Genomic DNA, 16,106 nt, shown 5'->3' with positions numbered 1-16,106 from the left:
TTACCAGGCTTCAATTTAATTTTTTAAATCAATATTAATATTATTTACAGTACAGTGGCATCCAATCCGAATCAAAGTCCCATTGTACTAGCTGTGTGTAAAGGCTGTGCCCTGTAGAACTGAATCCAGAAATGTTTCCTGTAACATATTGCAGTATTCGCGATGCCTGCTGTTTCGAGTAGTCACTATTATTCACACTGAGTTTCTGGTATGGTCTCTGCTCCCTGAACTTCTATAAATAGAAGGAAGGAATGCAAAGAGATTTCAAATTTGACTTCTTCAGGCCACATCCCTTCCTATGCAGTTATAGATCGACTTCGATATTCATTTTGCTTTCCAGAAATAAAATAAAATAAAATATTTGAGTAGAAAAAGGGTTGCGAATTCATGGGTTTTAGTCAAGAATTCTTTTTTTGCTATTTGTCCAGTTCTAGTTATTGTAGGGCACAAATCATCCTGCGATTATCATCCATCAAGACACACTTCTTCAAAAAAACAAGTGTCAGTTTCTTCCTGGGGTATGAGCACCCTGAAGTCAGTGTGAGTGCTGGGCTTACATGTGATGACAGACTTTTGGCCAACCCTCTACAGAAATTACATGACAATGGTGGATAACTGCAGGGATCAGCTGCTTTTCTTACCTAAGGGTGTTGGGTGTGGTGAGGGAATTCAAATGGCCGCCCTCCACATAACAACACAGGGATCTGAATGCTGATCTTGATCACAGAGCTGCCTGAGATCTGAATGCTGATCAGAACAGAGTTGCTGCATGTAGTAGCTCTGGGCAGACTTTGTTTTGTCAAGTGACTATTATGATAAGAAGAAAGGCATTTATTTGTTTAACACAAGCTTGCCTGGTGGAGAACTCTGCCATAACTGTTTGTATAGGCCCTTGCCTGGGTGACATGAGTAGAATCTACACGTTCTAGGCATTTTCTATGATGCCAACCATCTTGCTGGCCAAGCACCCACTAGAGAGACGAGGGATGGATGATCCACCAATATCTAAGCTGAGGTGGGCAAAGCCTGTCAGAGCTCAGGCCAGTTTGATGCTGTGTGTTCAATAATGAATTTTTTTGCCTCTGTCCCCGACTGTTATATGTTTTCTAAGAAACTATGAGCACTTAGGATTAAGTATCTCCCCTGTTCAGGGAGAGGAGTGGCTTTAGAGTTCCCCAGTGACATCTGTCTCATCTGATTCCAGACGTTTTAATTTGTCCATCTCTGTAGAGGACCCTTCCCCCTTTTTCAATAAAGCCCCATTATTTGGCTGCATCTATTTTCATAGAATTATTTCATTACGTTTCCAACCATGCTGTAAACTGTATAGCACCCCAAGTTTCTGGCCAGGTAGGGCCTCTTTACAAATAAAGCCATAACAGTAAACTATTAGTTAACTTATCCACCAATATTTGATGTTATCTTGCTAACCCATGACCCATAACGAATTACATGAATTTAAACACATAGGGCACACTCTTGGGGCCCAAGTTGTATTGCCATTAGGGTCCCTTTATACATCCCCATTACTGACTCAGAGAAATTAAAACCCTGTCACTTTTACTCTTCTGGGAGTTAAAGGGATAACAATCAGGGAAACTGACGAAGCTGCTACCCTAATGCCAAGTTTAGTGTTTCGTTAAATCCTGGGGTCGTGTAATTTAATTTTCAAAGGGAACAGCCAGACCATAATGACCGTGGCAGAGTGACCAACTCTACATTAGAAGGCCGGAGGAAGCAGCTGGGTCCAGTTTTCTAAGGCAGCTTTTTGGGGTCTAATCGGGGTGGGATTAACTCATCTGCAGCGTGTTTGGGCTCTGCCTGCATTTTGTTAAAGCCTCTTGTTAGAAGATGGGGGCTTCTCCTTAGAGGGAGTTCATCTAGAGAATGATTTCCAGAGTCTTTTCCTCCTGGTAGGAGGACTTGTTTACGGGATAATATTTGTGCAATGTTTAAGCTTCCTTTTTAACTCATTTGTGACCCACTTTCTGACGTGTAACTCACATCTCAGCACAGAATGGTCCTAGCCGGGGGCCTGCCTGACTTTCCTCTCCTCACATAAATTCCCTGGGCCTAATTCTCTCTCTCTACGATGAGATGTTGCCCAGCTGTCCCTAGGACTCTTGTGTGGTAAGTGCTGGTAATGTGTTTAGCACTGATAAAGTGCAAAATTAAAACAGCCCCTGACCCAAAAAGTTTAGAGGCTGAGGGTCTGATTCCCACTTACCACAAGGCATGTTTATACCATTTATTAGCTGTATTTATACCACCCTGGCACTGTAAAGGAGATGAGCAAAGGGAATCAGTCCAGCCCACCTATTACTCTGAATCCAGTTAGCTGGCCGAGGTTCCTACCATTCAGACAACTGTGTGAGACAGGTCTTATTAGCTAATTGTTACAGAGCTGAAAGACAAAGCTCCTTGAAATGACACTCTCCGAGGAGTGGATTTACCCCTGATATCCAGGTGTCGTGGGCAGCCGGAGGCAGCTGAGCACTCGCTTGGCCCCACAACGAAGGCAGGGGGTGTGGATCTGACAACGTCAGGCCATGCATCCGCCAAGGTGTGTAGGAATCTGCTGTGTGCTTCGGCGCCGCATTCTGACTGTAACCGCCTGAGGGCAGTGGAGGTATCTCGGACAGGGGTGATATGGAAGGACAGACGGCACCTGTTGATCCCCATGAAGGCAACCCTGTTTTGTTCCTCTTTGCAGCCCGAGCCTTGCAGTGTTACACGTGCCAACAGCCGATAAGCGCCTCCTTGTGCACGACCGTCAGCAACTGCTCCCAGGATGAGACCATGTGCAAGACAGTAATGTACTCCCTAGAGGAAGGTAAGGAAGAGACCCCCAGAGGGAGGAGCCTGTGCTCGAATTCTGGGTCGGGAGGAACGTCCATCTGGCCTCCACCCCCACGGATAGAACTGCAGGGGAGCAAAGGGCCCCTGAGATTGTTAGGAATGGACCCAGGCTGCAATACTAGGAGCAGATCCTGCTCTTGGCTCTGCCATTGACTCACCTTGAACAAGTCACTTGGGTCCAGATGCACAGAAAGACTTCAGGCGTCGCAACGCTCAACATCGCAGTGCGTGCGTCGCTCTTAGACCCCTGGCAAATCACAGGAACAGCCCCGGGATCCACGCCCCCTCGGTTAGGCCCCCAGGCTCCTCTGCAATGCAGGGGCGGGGGAGAGAGAGAGAGAGGCGCCTTAGACTGCAGTTCACAAAAGCCAGCAGGCTAGGTGGGGAAGTGCCCATGCTAGCCAATGGGAGACGCTGCCGAGAGGGGGATTTGTGACGCCCCGTCCCCCTGCGGGCAATAGGTGCAGGGAGGCACCTTTCTTTGCTGGTGATCCACACATGGGAGCCAGCCCCCTGGAGTCAGGCAGCTTAGGCACAGAGGCTGTTTCTTGTATGCATGAGTTAGGTGCCAACGGAAGGTGGTGCCACCACCCGCCCTATAACTTTTATCCCAGTGGTTAGCGCACTCGCCTGGCGTGTAGGAAGCCCCGGTTCAATTCCCCTCCCTGCCAGAGAAAGGATTTGAACCTAGGTCTCCCGCTTCTCAGGAGAGGGCGCTAACCCCTGAGCTATTGGGCATGCTGAGGGAGCCCTCATTTAGGGGGGTGGGTCCTGCTTGGAGCAGGGTTTTGGACGAGATGACCTCCCGAGGTCCCATCCAACCCTCCTCGTCTATGATTCAATGATCAGCCTTGCCTGCTGAAGCTGTTCCACTGTGGGTAAATAATGAAAGCGTGATGGGAGCAGGGGGCCGGGCCCTGCGTCTCCCACCGCCCAGGTGGGTGCCCGAACCATTGAGCACTTAGGGGACCTTACCTGGCCTCCCTCGAGTTCTCTGAACCTCTGAGGACGAGGCCTGCGTCTGCCCATAGCTGGGTCTTGCTGCGTAAAGAGACACTTTTCCAGAGAGAGGAGAAGGGGCACCGGCTCTGCACGTGAAACCTTTTGGGAGGGGTACCGGCTGCCCCTAGGATGAGCCACGATGACAGATGAGATGTCGTTTCTGCCGGGAGACAGACGACACACAATGGACCCAGGCTTAGGTAAAACCAGGAGCCTCTTCCAGGTATTACTCAGTGGACATGACTCCCCGCTTGGCCGGTGGCTGCCCAAGAAGAATTGCCTGTATGTTCCCCGAGCCAGAGGGAGACAGAGATGGGTCAGCTCCCAAAGAGACAGATACAGACCCCAAGCAATATAAGTCGGGCTTGCTCTACAGAGGAGACTAGCAAAAGGTTTGGTGTCCAACCCCTGAAGGCTTTTGGAGGTGGAGTTGGACCCCAGTGGGATGAGGATGCGCAGGGCTGGAGGACCTCCCCCCCCCGAGTCCTACCTGTAATAACCCTTTCCCTCTCTCTTTGCTTTGACATATTGTAGTTTTCCCCTTCATGGGTGACTCAACCGTTGCCAAGTCGTGCGCTCAGAACTGCATCCCATCCGACGTGGATGAAATCGGGAGTTCCCGCCCCACCAGCTGCTGTAACACTGATTTGTGCAACCACGACGGGGCGGCCAGCGTGCGAATCAGCTACGTGGCAATGGGGATTTCAGCTGGCTTCCTCTGCATCCTTCTCAGGACTGGGCTATGAGAAGCTGGGCGGGTGAAGCCTTTACACCCGAAGAACCAGCCAAAAAAAGGCCCAGCACCTCTTGGCTGAGTTTGCCATCTGCATTCCCAATGGGTGGCCTTGGACCCCCGTAGAAAGATGCTTCTTTGCTGTCTCTTGGAAAGATGTTAACTCTGCATTCCTATCAGCGCCGATCAAGGGACCTGGCTCAGGAATGTCCAGTCTGACAATCTCTCCACCCTTCTGCCACCAGCTCCTGGCTTAATTCAATGTAAATGCTAATCTGTACTGGAATGTCTTTGTTGCGTCAGTTAGTTTGGGTTCTGGCGGAAAATTCCATGGCACACCCAGTTACTTGAGACCTAACTGTTGGAATTGAAGTGCATGTTGTGACCAACACCCCTAGCAGATCGCTGTTTCAAACGCCCCTATTCTGCAGACATCATTGCGAGACGACCCGTTTCAGGGTGAAATTCACCTCTATGCAGAGAGCCAGTGCAGCCCTTAGCCACCAGAGCTCTTGTGCTGGCTCTTTACACAGAGTAAATTTCATTCTCAGTGCATGATGTGTAAGGGGGACTTTGACTTAGCTCTGAAGCACAAGCCGGGAGTCTGGACTGGATGTGCCAATGATGTGCTAAGGCTGTGTCTACACTAAACACCTGACAGTGGTATGGCTGCACCACGGCAGTTGCACTGCTGTAAGATTTCCCATCTAGCCGCTCTATGCTGATGGAAGAGAGCTCCCCCGTCGGCATAATATAAATCACCCCCCACGAGCAGCAGTAGCTGTGTCGGTGAGAGCCACTCTCCCGCCGACACAGTGCTGTTCACACGGGCGCTTCTGTGGGTAGAACTTATGTCGCTATGGGGTGAGTTTTTTCACACCCCGCCTGACAAAAGTTTTCCCAACAAAAGTGCCAGTTTAAACGTAGCCTTAGTGTGTTACATTCTTTTGTTCTTTGTGTCCCTGTTTCAGAGGAATAATAATTAGTAGGAATAATCAATGGTAATAATTAAAGTGATTTATAGTTCAACTTTGCTGAAATTTACTGGAGGGTTCTTTTTTTTTTTTAACTTCAGTTCTGGCTTGAGTTGCTATTTAGGTAAGAAATGAAGTGAGTTCAGACTTAGTTCTAAGCTGCAATTCTGCAGCGCGTGCACAAGACTTTGCGGGTTGGTGACCATATTCATGGGACTTCAGCATGAGGGTCAGTGCTCTGCTGAATCAGGACCTTATTTCAGAATCCAATTGGGAAATTCCTGCCTTTGTTTTACAGCTCTCCAGAGCACTGTCTGTCTTTCTCTATCCGCCTCCCTGCTCCTTTCCGCTTCCTGAGCACCGATCTTTTCTGTCCTTTCAACGGAGCAGGTGGTGCAAGAGCCTTCTCCCATGCAGCTGATGCCTTCTCAAATAGCTTCCTGCTATCTCTCCCCCTCATTCACCCTCCACACTAATTTCCAAGTATCCATCCATAAAGGTTCCTTCCCCTGGCTTCTCCTCCCTCCCCCCTTTACTGGTAACAATTACTTAATTCCATCGTGCAGGGGGAGGAAAGAGCAGGCATGAATGATGGGCTGCAAAATAAAGCTTCCCGGCAGTGGATTGTGTTCATTCATGATACAGTGGTAGTGCTCTGAAGAGAGGCTCGTGGGTTGGTCTGTGCACTCCCCTTTCACTCCAGAGATGTTCCCTCCTGCTGAGGGAAGTCTGCACAGCCACTGCCCATTTGTTAAGCGAAATTCATCCTTGTGCAGAGACCCTGTGCAAGGGCTAAGTGCCATTTGAGTCCCACTGAAGTCTATGGGGGACTTGAGTGATGCTATACATTATTCTGGCCCTCTGCATGGGGTGAATTTCCCCCCTGGTGAACGCTGCCTTGGGAAGGATGTCACCTATTAATTGTACAGCACCTAGCACAATGGGATCCAGATCAACGACTAGGGCCCCTACAGCTATGGTAGTAATAATAACGCTGATATCCCCAGGGAGGAGAGTGCACTCCCGGAGAAGATTCAGTAAATAAAACGGTAATGGGAGAGTTGGGTAGAAGGGATGGAAACAAGACAGACTGTCCGTGAAAATGGAGTGATCCTGCCGGGAAAGGAGAGGGCACTCTTTGCTCAGTCATCATGTATCTCACTAGTGAGTCTCCATGTGAGGTATAAGGAGTTCTCAGTAAACAGGGGCATGGCTCCCATTTGTCTAACTTGTCCCCAGTGTTGCAGCCATTCCGGCTTTACAAAGCAGGAGAAACTTCGGTGCCTGGGTCATGCTGCTTGTAAGACACCGGTGGGGGAGAGACACCAGTATCAGTGCCTTGGTAGGGTAACCTGAGAGGCACAATTCTGGGACTTTTCAGGTTGGAAAAGAGACGACTAAGAGGGGATATGATAGAGGTCTATAAAACCTTGATGGGTGTGGAGAAAGTGACTAGGAAAGTGTTATTTATTCTTTCACATAACACAAGAACCAGGGATCACCCAATGAAATCAATAGGCAGCAGGTTTAAAGCAAACCAAAGGAAGTACTTCTTCACACAATGCACAGTCAACCTGTGGAACTCATTGCCAGGGGATGTTGTGAAGGCCAAGACCATAAAAGGTTAAAAAAAGAACTAGATAAGTTCATGGAGAATAGGTCCATGAAAGGCTATTAGCCAGGATGGGCAAGGATGCAACCCTGTGCTCTGTGTCCCTACCCTGTATTTACCAGAAGATGGGAGTGGAAGACAGGGGATGGATCACTCAATGATTGCATGTTCCCTCTGCAGTACCTGGCACTGGCCCCTGTCTGAAGACCAGACACTGGGCTAGATGGACCATTGTTTGACCTACTATGGCCGTTCTCATGTTCACAAGAGGCTGAGACAGCAACAGGATTTATGTCCTCTGTGTCAGGTGATGCTGTTCAGAAGATCATTTCTGAGAAGAGTCGGTCAGGAATTTTTCGACAGTTTTTTCACCCCCAAAATGCTGATTTGTTGAAATTGAAACTGTTCACAAAATGGGATTGGTTTTTCTCAAATCTCCCACCTCGAACAATGCTGGGAAAAAATATATTTGAAATGCTCAAAACATCCTGTTTTGCCATTATTGCACCAGAAAGTCTGGGTTTGTTGAATCAAAAGAAATTTTGGTTTCGAAATTATAATAAATTTAGACTTAAAGAAAAGAAATCAAAATGAAATGTTTTGAAATGATGGATGCAAAACATTGTGACTGACACAAAGCAAAAACACTTTCAGATTTTTGGTACGTGACATTTTTTGGGATTTTTACATTCTCTCTTGATTCAGGACCGCACAGTTTTTTGATACCTTGAAAAATTTCACAAGCTAGGAAAACCATTTCCTGTCCACTTCTCCTTATGAACTTACAAAACGTGATCATTTAAGGCAGTGTTCCTAAAACTATGACAAGCTGAGCCCTCGTCAGGAAAATAAAACCAAACTTGCCCAGCTGCAAAAAAAGGCAACATTTCTTAATTTGTATATGTCTTCTGCGCTCCACGCTCCCAGCTAGGGAAATACTGATCTTCATAACCAATTGGGAGTTAAAATAGCATCACTGCCCTCTGAGTATAGTACCCATTGAAAGCAGGAGGGTAGTTCACACGTCGGAGCTATTGTTTCAGGCGCTCTGCAAACTCAGGCAGATGTTGCTAAATCAATGACACTTGTGTCACATTTGGAAGGTTTTTAAGAGCTAGAGACTTATTTTTTTTTTTTACTGAAATGAAAACTGACGCTGGAAGACAATAGAGAGATGTGTCTGTACCCCACCCTTGGCAAGAGCTTCAGGTTGCTCCACACACTGTGGGAAATACTGATTTAAAATGAGAGAGATCCAACAGACCTCGTCTTCTGAGGCGTGCGGGTGAAATGCTCAGTTAAGGGGGCAGGTCGGTAAAATTGCACAGAAAAAAAGAATTATGTTCAGAAATGCACGTGCAGCACCTAGCGCAAGTGGCAGCTCTTTGCTTGTGCACTTTTATCTTCCTAGTTACGTGCAACAGCTCATGTAACATGTTTCCCTCTGAGCTATTTACATGCAAATCTCCTCATGTTACTTTGCAACAGTAATATATATCTAGCGCCTTTCATTTTATGATCTCACTACTGTTGATAAAGGGGGGTTATTATCCTCTGTTTTATAGCTGGACAAACTGCCGCATGCAGCATCCTGCCCAAGGTCACTAACAGTCAGGAATGGAACCCAGGCCTCTTGAACCCACACCCCAATGCCGTCCCAGCGCTAACCACTATGCCATGCTGCCACTCGCTAATAGACATGGGTGCATAATGGAGCTATTCTATACAGCAGCTCTGTCGTCTGTCTGGCGCTCGCTCTTTATGTACTTTGACATGTCTCCAGAACAACCTCCTCTGAGCTTAGCTGAGATTGTTCGATTGCTGCCCTTCACTGGAGCATATGAGTGCTTTCTGGGTAAAACCAATAGCCACTGGGAAGGCCTGAATGGATTTCATGGAGCGTCTGGGGTAGGCTGTTTGGTTTTATTAATTTCTCCTGCTTTTATAAAACCCTAAACCCTCTGCACGCACGTGTAGTCACCCACAGCCCCAGTCATCAGAGTGGAGGATGTTCTGCCTGGGTCTGCCCTTATTGCATTCTCCACCGAGTGCATTCCACTGGCTCCTCTTGCAAAATCTAGCCATTTAAATGACAGAGGTGACACTGTTACTGCCTCAGGTGCTTTATTAGCCTCGTCCCCCACCCCTCCGGCTGGAATTTCCCGGGCAACCCCAGTCGCTAGACTCCCGGGAGATTACAGCCCTTGAGAGAGTGGAGCAAGGGGCAGCAAAGATTGCATCAGGGTGGAAGATCACAGCGAAGGGGTAACGTCCTTGTGGTTGCACCACTGGAGACTCGGCATTCCCAAAGCTAAAACTGGGATCAATAGCGCAGGCAGGGTCATAATACAGACGTAAGGGATCCAGGAGCTGAGGGGGAGTTCAGGGAAAGGGGAGCATAAATGATGGAGGAAGGTGATGGACAGAGAGTGGGTTTTGCAGTCTACGAAGCCTGCAGATTCGGGGCTGGCTGCTTTGGGGACTGAACTGTGTCAAGGCTAAACTTGGCTTTCATTAAAACAAAAGTTCTTAGCCCTTTTTCTTGCAAAATACTACCTAATGGCTAGGTGCTTAGAGACCAAGGGGATGGTACCTACTTCTTCCTGCAAAACCATGCTCTGACATGTCCCTAGCCTCTGTTGCCAGAAGCTGGGAATGGGTGACGGGACGGATCACTTGATGATTGCCCGTTCTATTCATTCCCTCTGAAGCACCCGGCATTGGCCACTGTCGGAAGACAGGACACTGGGTGAGATGGACCATTGGTCTGACCCAGTCTGGCTGTTTTTATGTAACCTGAAGAGACGAGATGGCGAAAGCCTGTCCGTGAGCTTGCCTTTAGATCCCAGGTTGTTTGCAAGAGCCGGAATGAACAAGCCTCATTGGGAGGCTGGTGTGTTACGCTCACAGAGGTGATGGCTCACACTGAGTCAAGGTGAAGGCTCCAGGCCTTCTCAGGATCTTCTCATGCCACCTTAATCAGCTCTGTTTTCACAACATCATCATACTGAGCTCTTTTCAGCCGCAGATCTCAAAGGCCCCTTCCCAAGGCAGAGTAATTACTGAGCTCCCCATGATATAGCTGGAGAAACTGAGGCACAGGCACTAGCCCAAGGTCACACGGCTGGTTAGTAGCAGAGGCAGCTCTGGAACCCTTAGGGCTATAGCCGAGGGGCTATGTTGTCTTCTTTTTTAGATGCTTGCAAACAGGATAAATGCCACCCCAAAAACAGATTTTGTAGGCTCAGAAGAACAAGGTGAAGGTGTGTGTAAGGGACCCAGGCTACTGGCTGATTTGTGAGTTCTAGAAAGCATAGGCAGGCATTACACTTACTCACCGCAGGGTGTTTCGGTGCTTTCTCTTATGACACCTTAGTTAAATACATGCTCCTGTTACTCAAAGACAGCTTCTGCATGCCTACCAACATTATTTTTCAAAGCACAGTGGTATGCTCTTTCTGAGATGGATGATTAGCACCATGCTAATTTGTCCTTACCCTGCAGGAGTTGTTACACAAGAGAGACATGCCCTGGAACATTGTAAATTGACCGTGTCATATGGAATTTAACAACAAATTCCTCAGGAGCCAGATTATTGTTTTATAAGGTCATTCCACTGAATTCCTCTAAGAACATCATCACAGTCAGAGGCACTGAGAGTTCCTGAGGCTATGCTGGTGTTGGATTTTGTAAGACAGAGTAAGAACCCCCAAAGCTTTAAATGTAGGAGATGAAATTGTAATGATGCCATCAAAAAAGTCCACAGAGAAATCCATTATTTCAGACTCACAGGCGCTAGAGATTGATAGATAAGGTACAGCTAGTTTCTTACAGCACAAACATCATTATAGCATCTGAGAATATAACAGGGTGTCTCCATCCTGGGGAACAGCGACTCTGAAAAAGTCTTGGGGGCTCCTGGTAGTTAATCAATTGAACATGATCTCTGAATGCCACATGGTGGCTGAAAGGGCTAATGCAATCCTGGGATGTATAGACAGGGAAATAGCGAGTGGGAGTAAGAGGTTATTTGACTTCTGTGTTTGGCACTGGTGCTGGGGTGCTATGTCCAGGTGTCTGGCGTCCGCAATTCAAGGAGGATGTTGATCAATTGGGGAGAAGTCAGAGAAGAGCCACGAGAATGATGAAAGGATTAGAAAACCTGCCTTCTAGTGATAGACCGAAAGAGCTCAGTCTAGTGAGTTTAACAAGGAGAAGGAATTCAGGGAAGTCCTATGGCCTGTGTTATACAGTCGGTCAGACTAGACGATCACAATGCTCCCTTCTGGCTGTATAATCTGTGATTCCTGGGTTTACCTGATCTGTTTTTTATCACCTATTTGATAGACAGAGAGATTAGATCTGCCTAGAGTCCCCTACTGCGCCCATACTCGGTTAGCTGGAAGCCTCCCTAGGGATTATTCTATCCAGCTCTCAGAATCAGACTAGATCTGTCTCTCACACCCCCTCTGCCAGTGCAGCGCTGTTCATTACAATCCGTTTCCAGCGATTCACTCAGTCTACAGTCGCTTTTAAAGCTCTATGCGAAGAGGCTTCTTCCCTCTCCATTATGGCTGAATCTAAGAACGTTTGAAGCCCATAGAAATCTCCCAATGTCGTCAACGGGCTTTGGCTCAGGACTATCCGAGACAGACTTCTCCAGCACAGTTCATTACACCCAGTGCTTCATTTGGAATGAAACAGGTGCCAGGACTTAGCCCTGGCAAGCTTCGGCACAAATTAAGCACTGGCTGGGCGGCCGGAGAGCGCTGGCTGCTGGCCGGGGAGGTGCCAGGGCTATGAACTGCCAAGCCTAGCGGTGCCGGGGCTGCCCCCGTACAAATGAAGCACTGATTATATCCCACAGTCAGGGCATTTTTCACAATACTCTGCCTAAACCTTCTGTCCTCGCACATCACAGCAGTGGGCAAACTTCCAAACCAATCTGGACTGACTGATCGAATTCCAGTGTTTCTGTCGCTATTCCCTTCACCGCACTACAACAAGAATTCGACAAGTTCATGGAGGATAGGGTCCATCAGTGGCTACTAGCCAAGATGGTCAGGGACACAACCCCATACTCTGAGTGTCCCTAAACCTCCAACTGCCAGAAGCTGGGACTGGACACCAGGGGATGGATCACTCGAAATTACCCTGTTCTCTTCATTCCTTCTGAAGCCTCTGGCACCAGGCACTTCAGGAGACAGGATGCTGGGCTGGGTGGACCATTGGTCTGACCTAGTGTGGCCGTTCTTATGTTCACTAAATAATTTCAATCCTTCTTTGGCGTTCGCACCCTCAAACACCTGCCAGCGGTTATAAAGTAGTCACGTAAATAGCTCTTATCTTTCTGATCACGCCGTCATAAATGCTTTACCTCTTGGAACTGCCTCCAGTTTGTCAGTCTCTCTTTTGTTCTCATTGGTGTTATGGCAGCGCCCAGAGATCCTGTAGCAGATTCACAGTATCCTGTAACAGCCTGGAAAAACCTCCTGGCATTACAATCGAATTAAGTTAAACCTCAGTGAATTAGGAGTGCATTGTATTGCAAATGCAAATGTTTATGTATTGAGATTGGATGGCATTTCTTGGACAGAATGACAAGATCAATGCAATCTCTGGAGGTATGAGGTAGTTCAAAGGTCATTTTGGAATAATACCAGTGAAGTGGATTTCCTTGAGGTGCGGGGAAAGGAATTCTTCCTCTCCAAAACGAACCCTTTGAAGATATGGCCTAGGGAAAGTGGCCCATTGTGTACTAATTACCTGCTTCTGGGAACTGTAGATCAGAGACCCCTGATCTGCCTAGAAAGGAAACTGAACATACTATGCACGTGCTTGTTCTGAGCTGAAACTCGGATGAATTTGTGTCCATAAGGATGCCTCTAGGGTGGGGTATTAAAACACTGCCCCGGTCAACGTCCAAAGACAGGACACTGGGCTGGATGGACCATTGGTCCGACCCAGTCTGGCCATTCTTATGTTCTTATGTTATGTGAGTGTTGGGATGAACTCTGGTAAGCTTATTAGCAGGCCTGTAGGTTCTTCCATTGCTTTTTAACATCTTCTCTCTGTAATGTTTGGTACCTTAAGAATAAAGCAGGCTTGCTTAGAAAGAGCTGCGCGGTATCTTGTATCTGCAGCAATTACTCTGCTATTGGAATAGAAAGCAAGCAGGTATCCTAGGGTAACCTCTTTGTGCTGGGAATCACACAGTGAAAGCAAAGGAACTTGCAGCTTGGGAATACCCGGATCAGAAGGGAGAGGGACGCAGGTCTCCACCCAAGAAAGGGAACAGCTGAGGAGCTGGAAGCAGAGTGGGTGAACTTGCTGTAGCATTGAGGGGACATACAGGTGCAGTCATCCTGAACTATGACGGATCCCCACTGAAGTCAGGGCCCCAGTGTGCCAGGCGCTGTACAGACATGGAGTAAAAGCCAGTCCCCAAACGCTGGCAATTAAATCGACGAGACACACAAAGGGTGGGAGGGGAAATGACTTGCCCCAAATCAGGCGGCAGGCCAGCTGCAGAGACGGGGATAGACCCCTCGCTCCTGAGTCCCCAGTGAGTGCTCTCACCACTAGGCAAGACTGTTTCTCCTTAGGGTCAGACAGTGTAGAACCCAGCACTAAATGCAACATTGCAGGTTCCATAGTCACCCCAGAGCTGCACAGAATGAGCACCAGCGCCCTGCTCCAAGACAGGCGATCTCCGTGCGCGTGCTGCCCAAAGACACATTAATCCAACTCTTCGAAGGTATTTAGGCTCCGAGCTTGCACTGAAATCAGGATATGGGCCCCTGGGCCTTTTTTTGCTGCCTTCCTGCACCGAATATTCCTGTCTAAGATGCTGCCATGCCCTCCTCCCAGCTCTCTTTCAGCATCCCGGCTCCCCACCCCTCTCCCACTCAGGGAACGCGTGGGGTCATGTTCCACCAGACGTATTAGCTGGGTTCATCCAAGTTGAGTTTTTCTGGATGTTTTCTGCCTGCGTTTCTAAGCTCTGTAGATATCACAGGGCGGTCATGGTGGTGAAGGAATCATAGAACTACAGGGTTAGGGGGGCCTGCAAGGGTCATCTATTCTAACCCCCAGCCAAGATGCAGGATTTGTTGTGTCTAAACCATCCAAGACAGACGGCCATTCAACCTCCTTTTGAAAATCTACAGCGAAGGAGTTTTCATGACCTCCCGAGGCTAGGAGGTAGATACACCAATGCACTTGACTATTAACTTCAGAGACCTACATTGGTACGTTCTAGACTTATGAAAATATCTGGTGGTTTCAGTCTAGCTCTTGCGTTCACATCTCAAACCCATAGCTTGGGATTGAGCCCCTCTGCCCCCGAGATGATCTGGGTTCAAGTCCTAGTTCCCTGAAAGGCTTCTGCTCAGACACCAGGAAAGCCATTTAATCTCTCTGTGTCCTAGCTTCCCCCTGCATAAGTGGAGATGATAATGCTTCCTTAGTGTAGAAGGATGTTGTGAAGATACCTTTGCCAACGACTTTGAAGTGCTCGTATGATATAGTGACAGGGGACCCTATAAGTAGCTACAGCTGGAGTGTGTTTATTGTGATTGGTCAAGAGCTGACGGAGTGTACAACACCACACAAGACATGAAGACCGTCCCCATTTACATGAGGTACATAGAAAAGACAGAGGCCAGGTAGCGCAGGGTGGAAATCGCAAAGGGTAGCTGTGAGTTCAGAATCAGGAGCATCGGCAGAGCGGGGTGCAAAGGCGGCAGGACTGGAATAGTAGGGGGTGCTGCTGGATTGAGGGGCAATGGCTTGAGATGGGGGACAGGGGGCTGGGTATGCATAAAGTGAGGCAACTTCAAATTAGTGGCTACTGTAAGAATATAAGAACGGTCATACTGGGTCAGAGCAATGGTTCATCTAGCCCAGTGTCCTGTCTTCCAGCAGTGCCCCGTGCCAGATGCTTCAGAGGGAATGAACAGAGCAGGCAACCATTGAATGTTCCTTCCCCTCTTGTCCAGTCCCAGTTTCTGGCAGGCAGAGATTCAGGCACACCCAGAGCACGAGGCTGCATCTCTGACCATCTTGGCTAATAGCCATGGATGGATTTATACTCCCTAAATTTATCTAGTTCTTTTTTGAGCCCACATATAGTTTTGGCCTGCACGACACCCCCTAGCAATGAATGCCGCAGTCTGTTGCGGAGTCGGCTGGCTTCAGGAGCCAGGATTCAAACTTTCACGAAACACCCCTGCACTCACCACGATGTCTCCTCAGTGAATGGATCCAGAGTGTCTCTCCCCATTCTTTGTTCTACGGAAACAGTTTCATGTCTTTGTTCGTAGCCAGGCTGATCCTGTCTGGTTTTTGATGGTTTTTCATTGACTGTTCAGGTAGGGGGCAATGGTGTATAACTGAGCTGTACGTTACCTCACCGGCTAACCGGGGGGGGGGGGGGGTGCCTCCCACCTGCATGAATCGGCTGTCACCCTGCTGACTCCTTTTAATCTTAAAATCATACGGGCATAAACTTCAATATAATGACATTATTCCTTAAATATACCCAAATGCACCTCACACATACACACATCATGATTATGAACATTGGTAAGTGGCAAGCTTTCAACGGAGACCTTAAATGTTCCCCTTTATGGACAAATACCTGGTAAGCAATGCATTTGGTGTAGTGAGTGTGTCAGGCCTGAGTCGAGAGTTGTTTGCAATGAAAAGAGGACCCGTTGTCAAGGGGCCTATGAGTCACACCCAGCAAGTCTGACTGAGACGCATACATACTTATAGCCCTCTATAACTAATAAAGGGATTAGCAGAGCTACTGGGAGGTGCTCAGATACGATGGTGACGAGTGTGGTATAAGAACCTCTAGAGAACAGAGCCCGGAAAGGACTCCAGGGTCCTCACGCCCAGGCCTGTGCTCTAACCACTAGAC

At 48.1% G+C, this 16,106-nt stretch overlaps 1 protein-coding gene across 1 annotated transcript; it reads left to right on the top strand.

The window, feature by feature from the left end:
* Positions 1 to 2,649: 2,649 nt before the first annotated feature.
* LOC137141238 (ly6/PLAUR domain-containing protein 2-like) lies at positions 2,650 to 4,607 on the top strand. Its single transcript, XM_067530073.1, has 2 exons — positions 2,650 to 2,833; positions 4,396 to 4,607. The coding sequence occupies exons 1-2, from the start codon at positions 2,650 to 2,652 to the stop codon at positions 4,605 to 4,607; spliced, it is 396 nt and encodes a 131-aa protein (XP_067386174.1).
* Positions 4,608 to 16,106: the final 11,499 nt, after the last annotated feature.

Source organism: Emydura macquarii, unplaced genomic scaffold (genome assembly GCF_026122565.2).
Source record: "Emydura macquarii macquarii isolate MOO-44397 ecotype Brisbane River unplaced genomic scaffold, CSIRO-AGI_Emac_v2 contig_366, whole genome shotgun sequence".
Taxonomy (NCBI): domain Eukaryota; kingdom Metazoa; phylum Chordata; order Testudines; family Chelidae; genus Emydura; species Emydura macquarii.
Note: the sequence above shows the minus strand (reverse complement) of the source record. Positions and strands in the feature narration are given on the sequence as shown.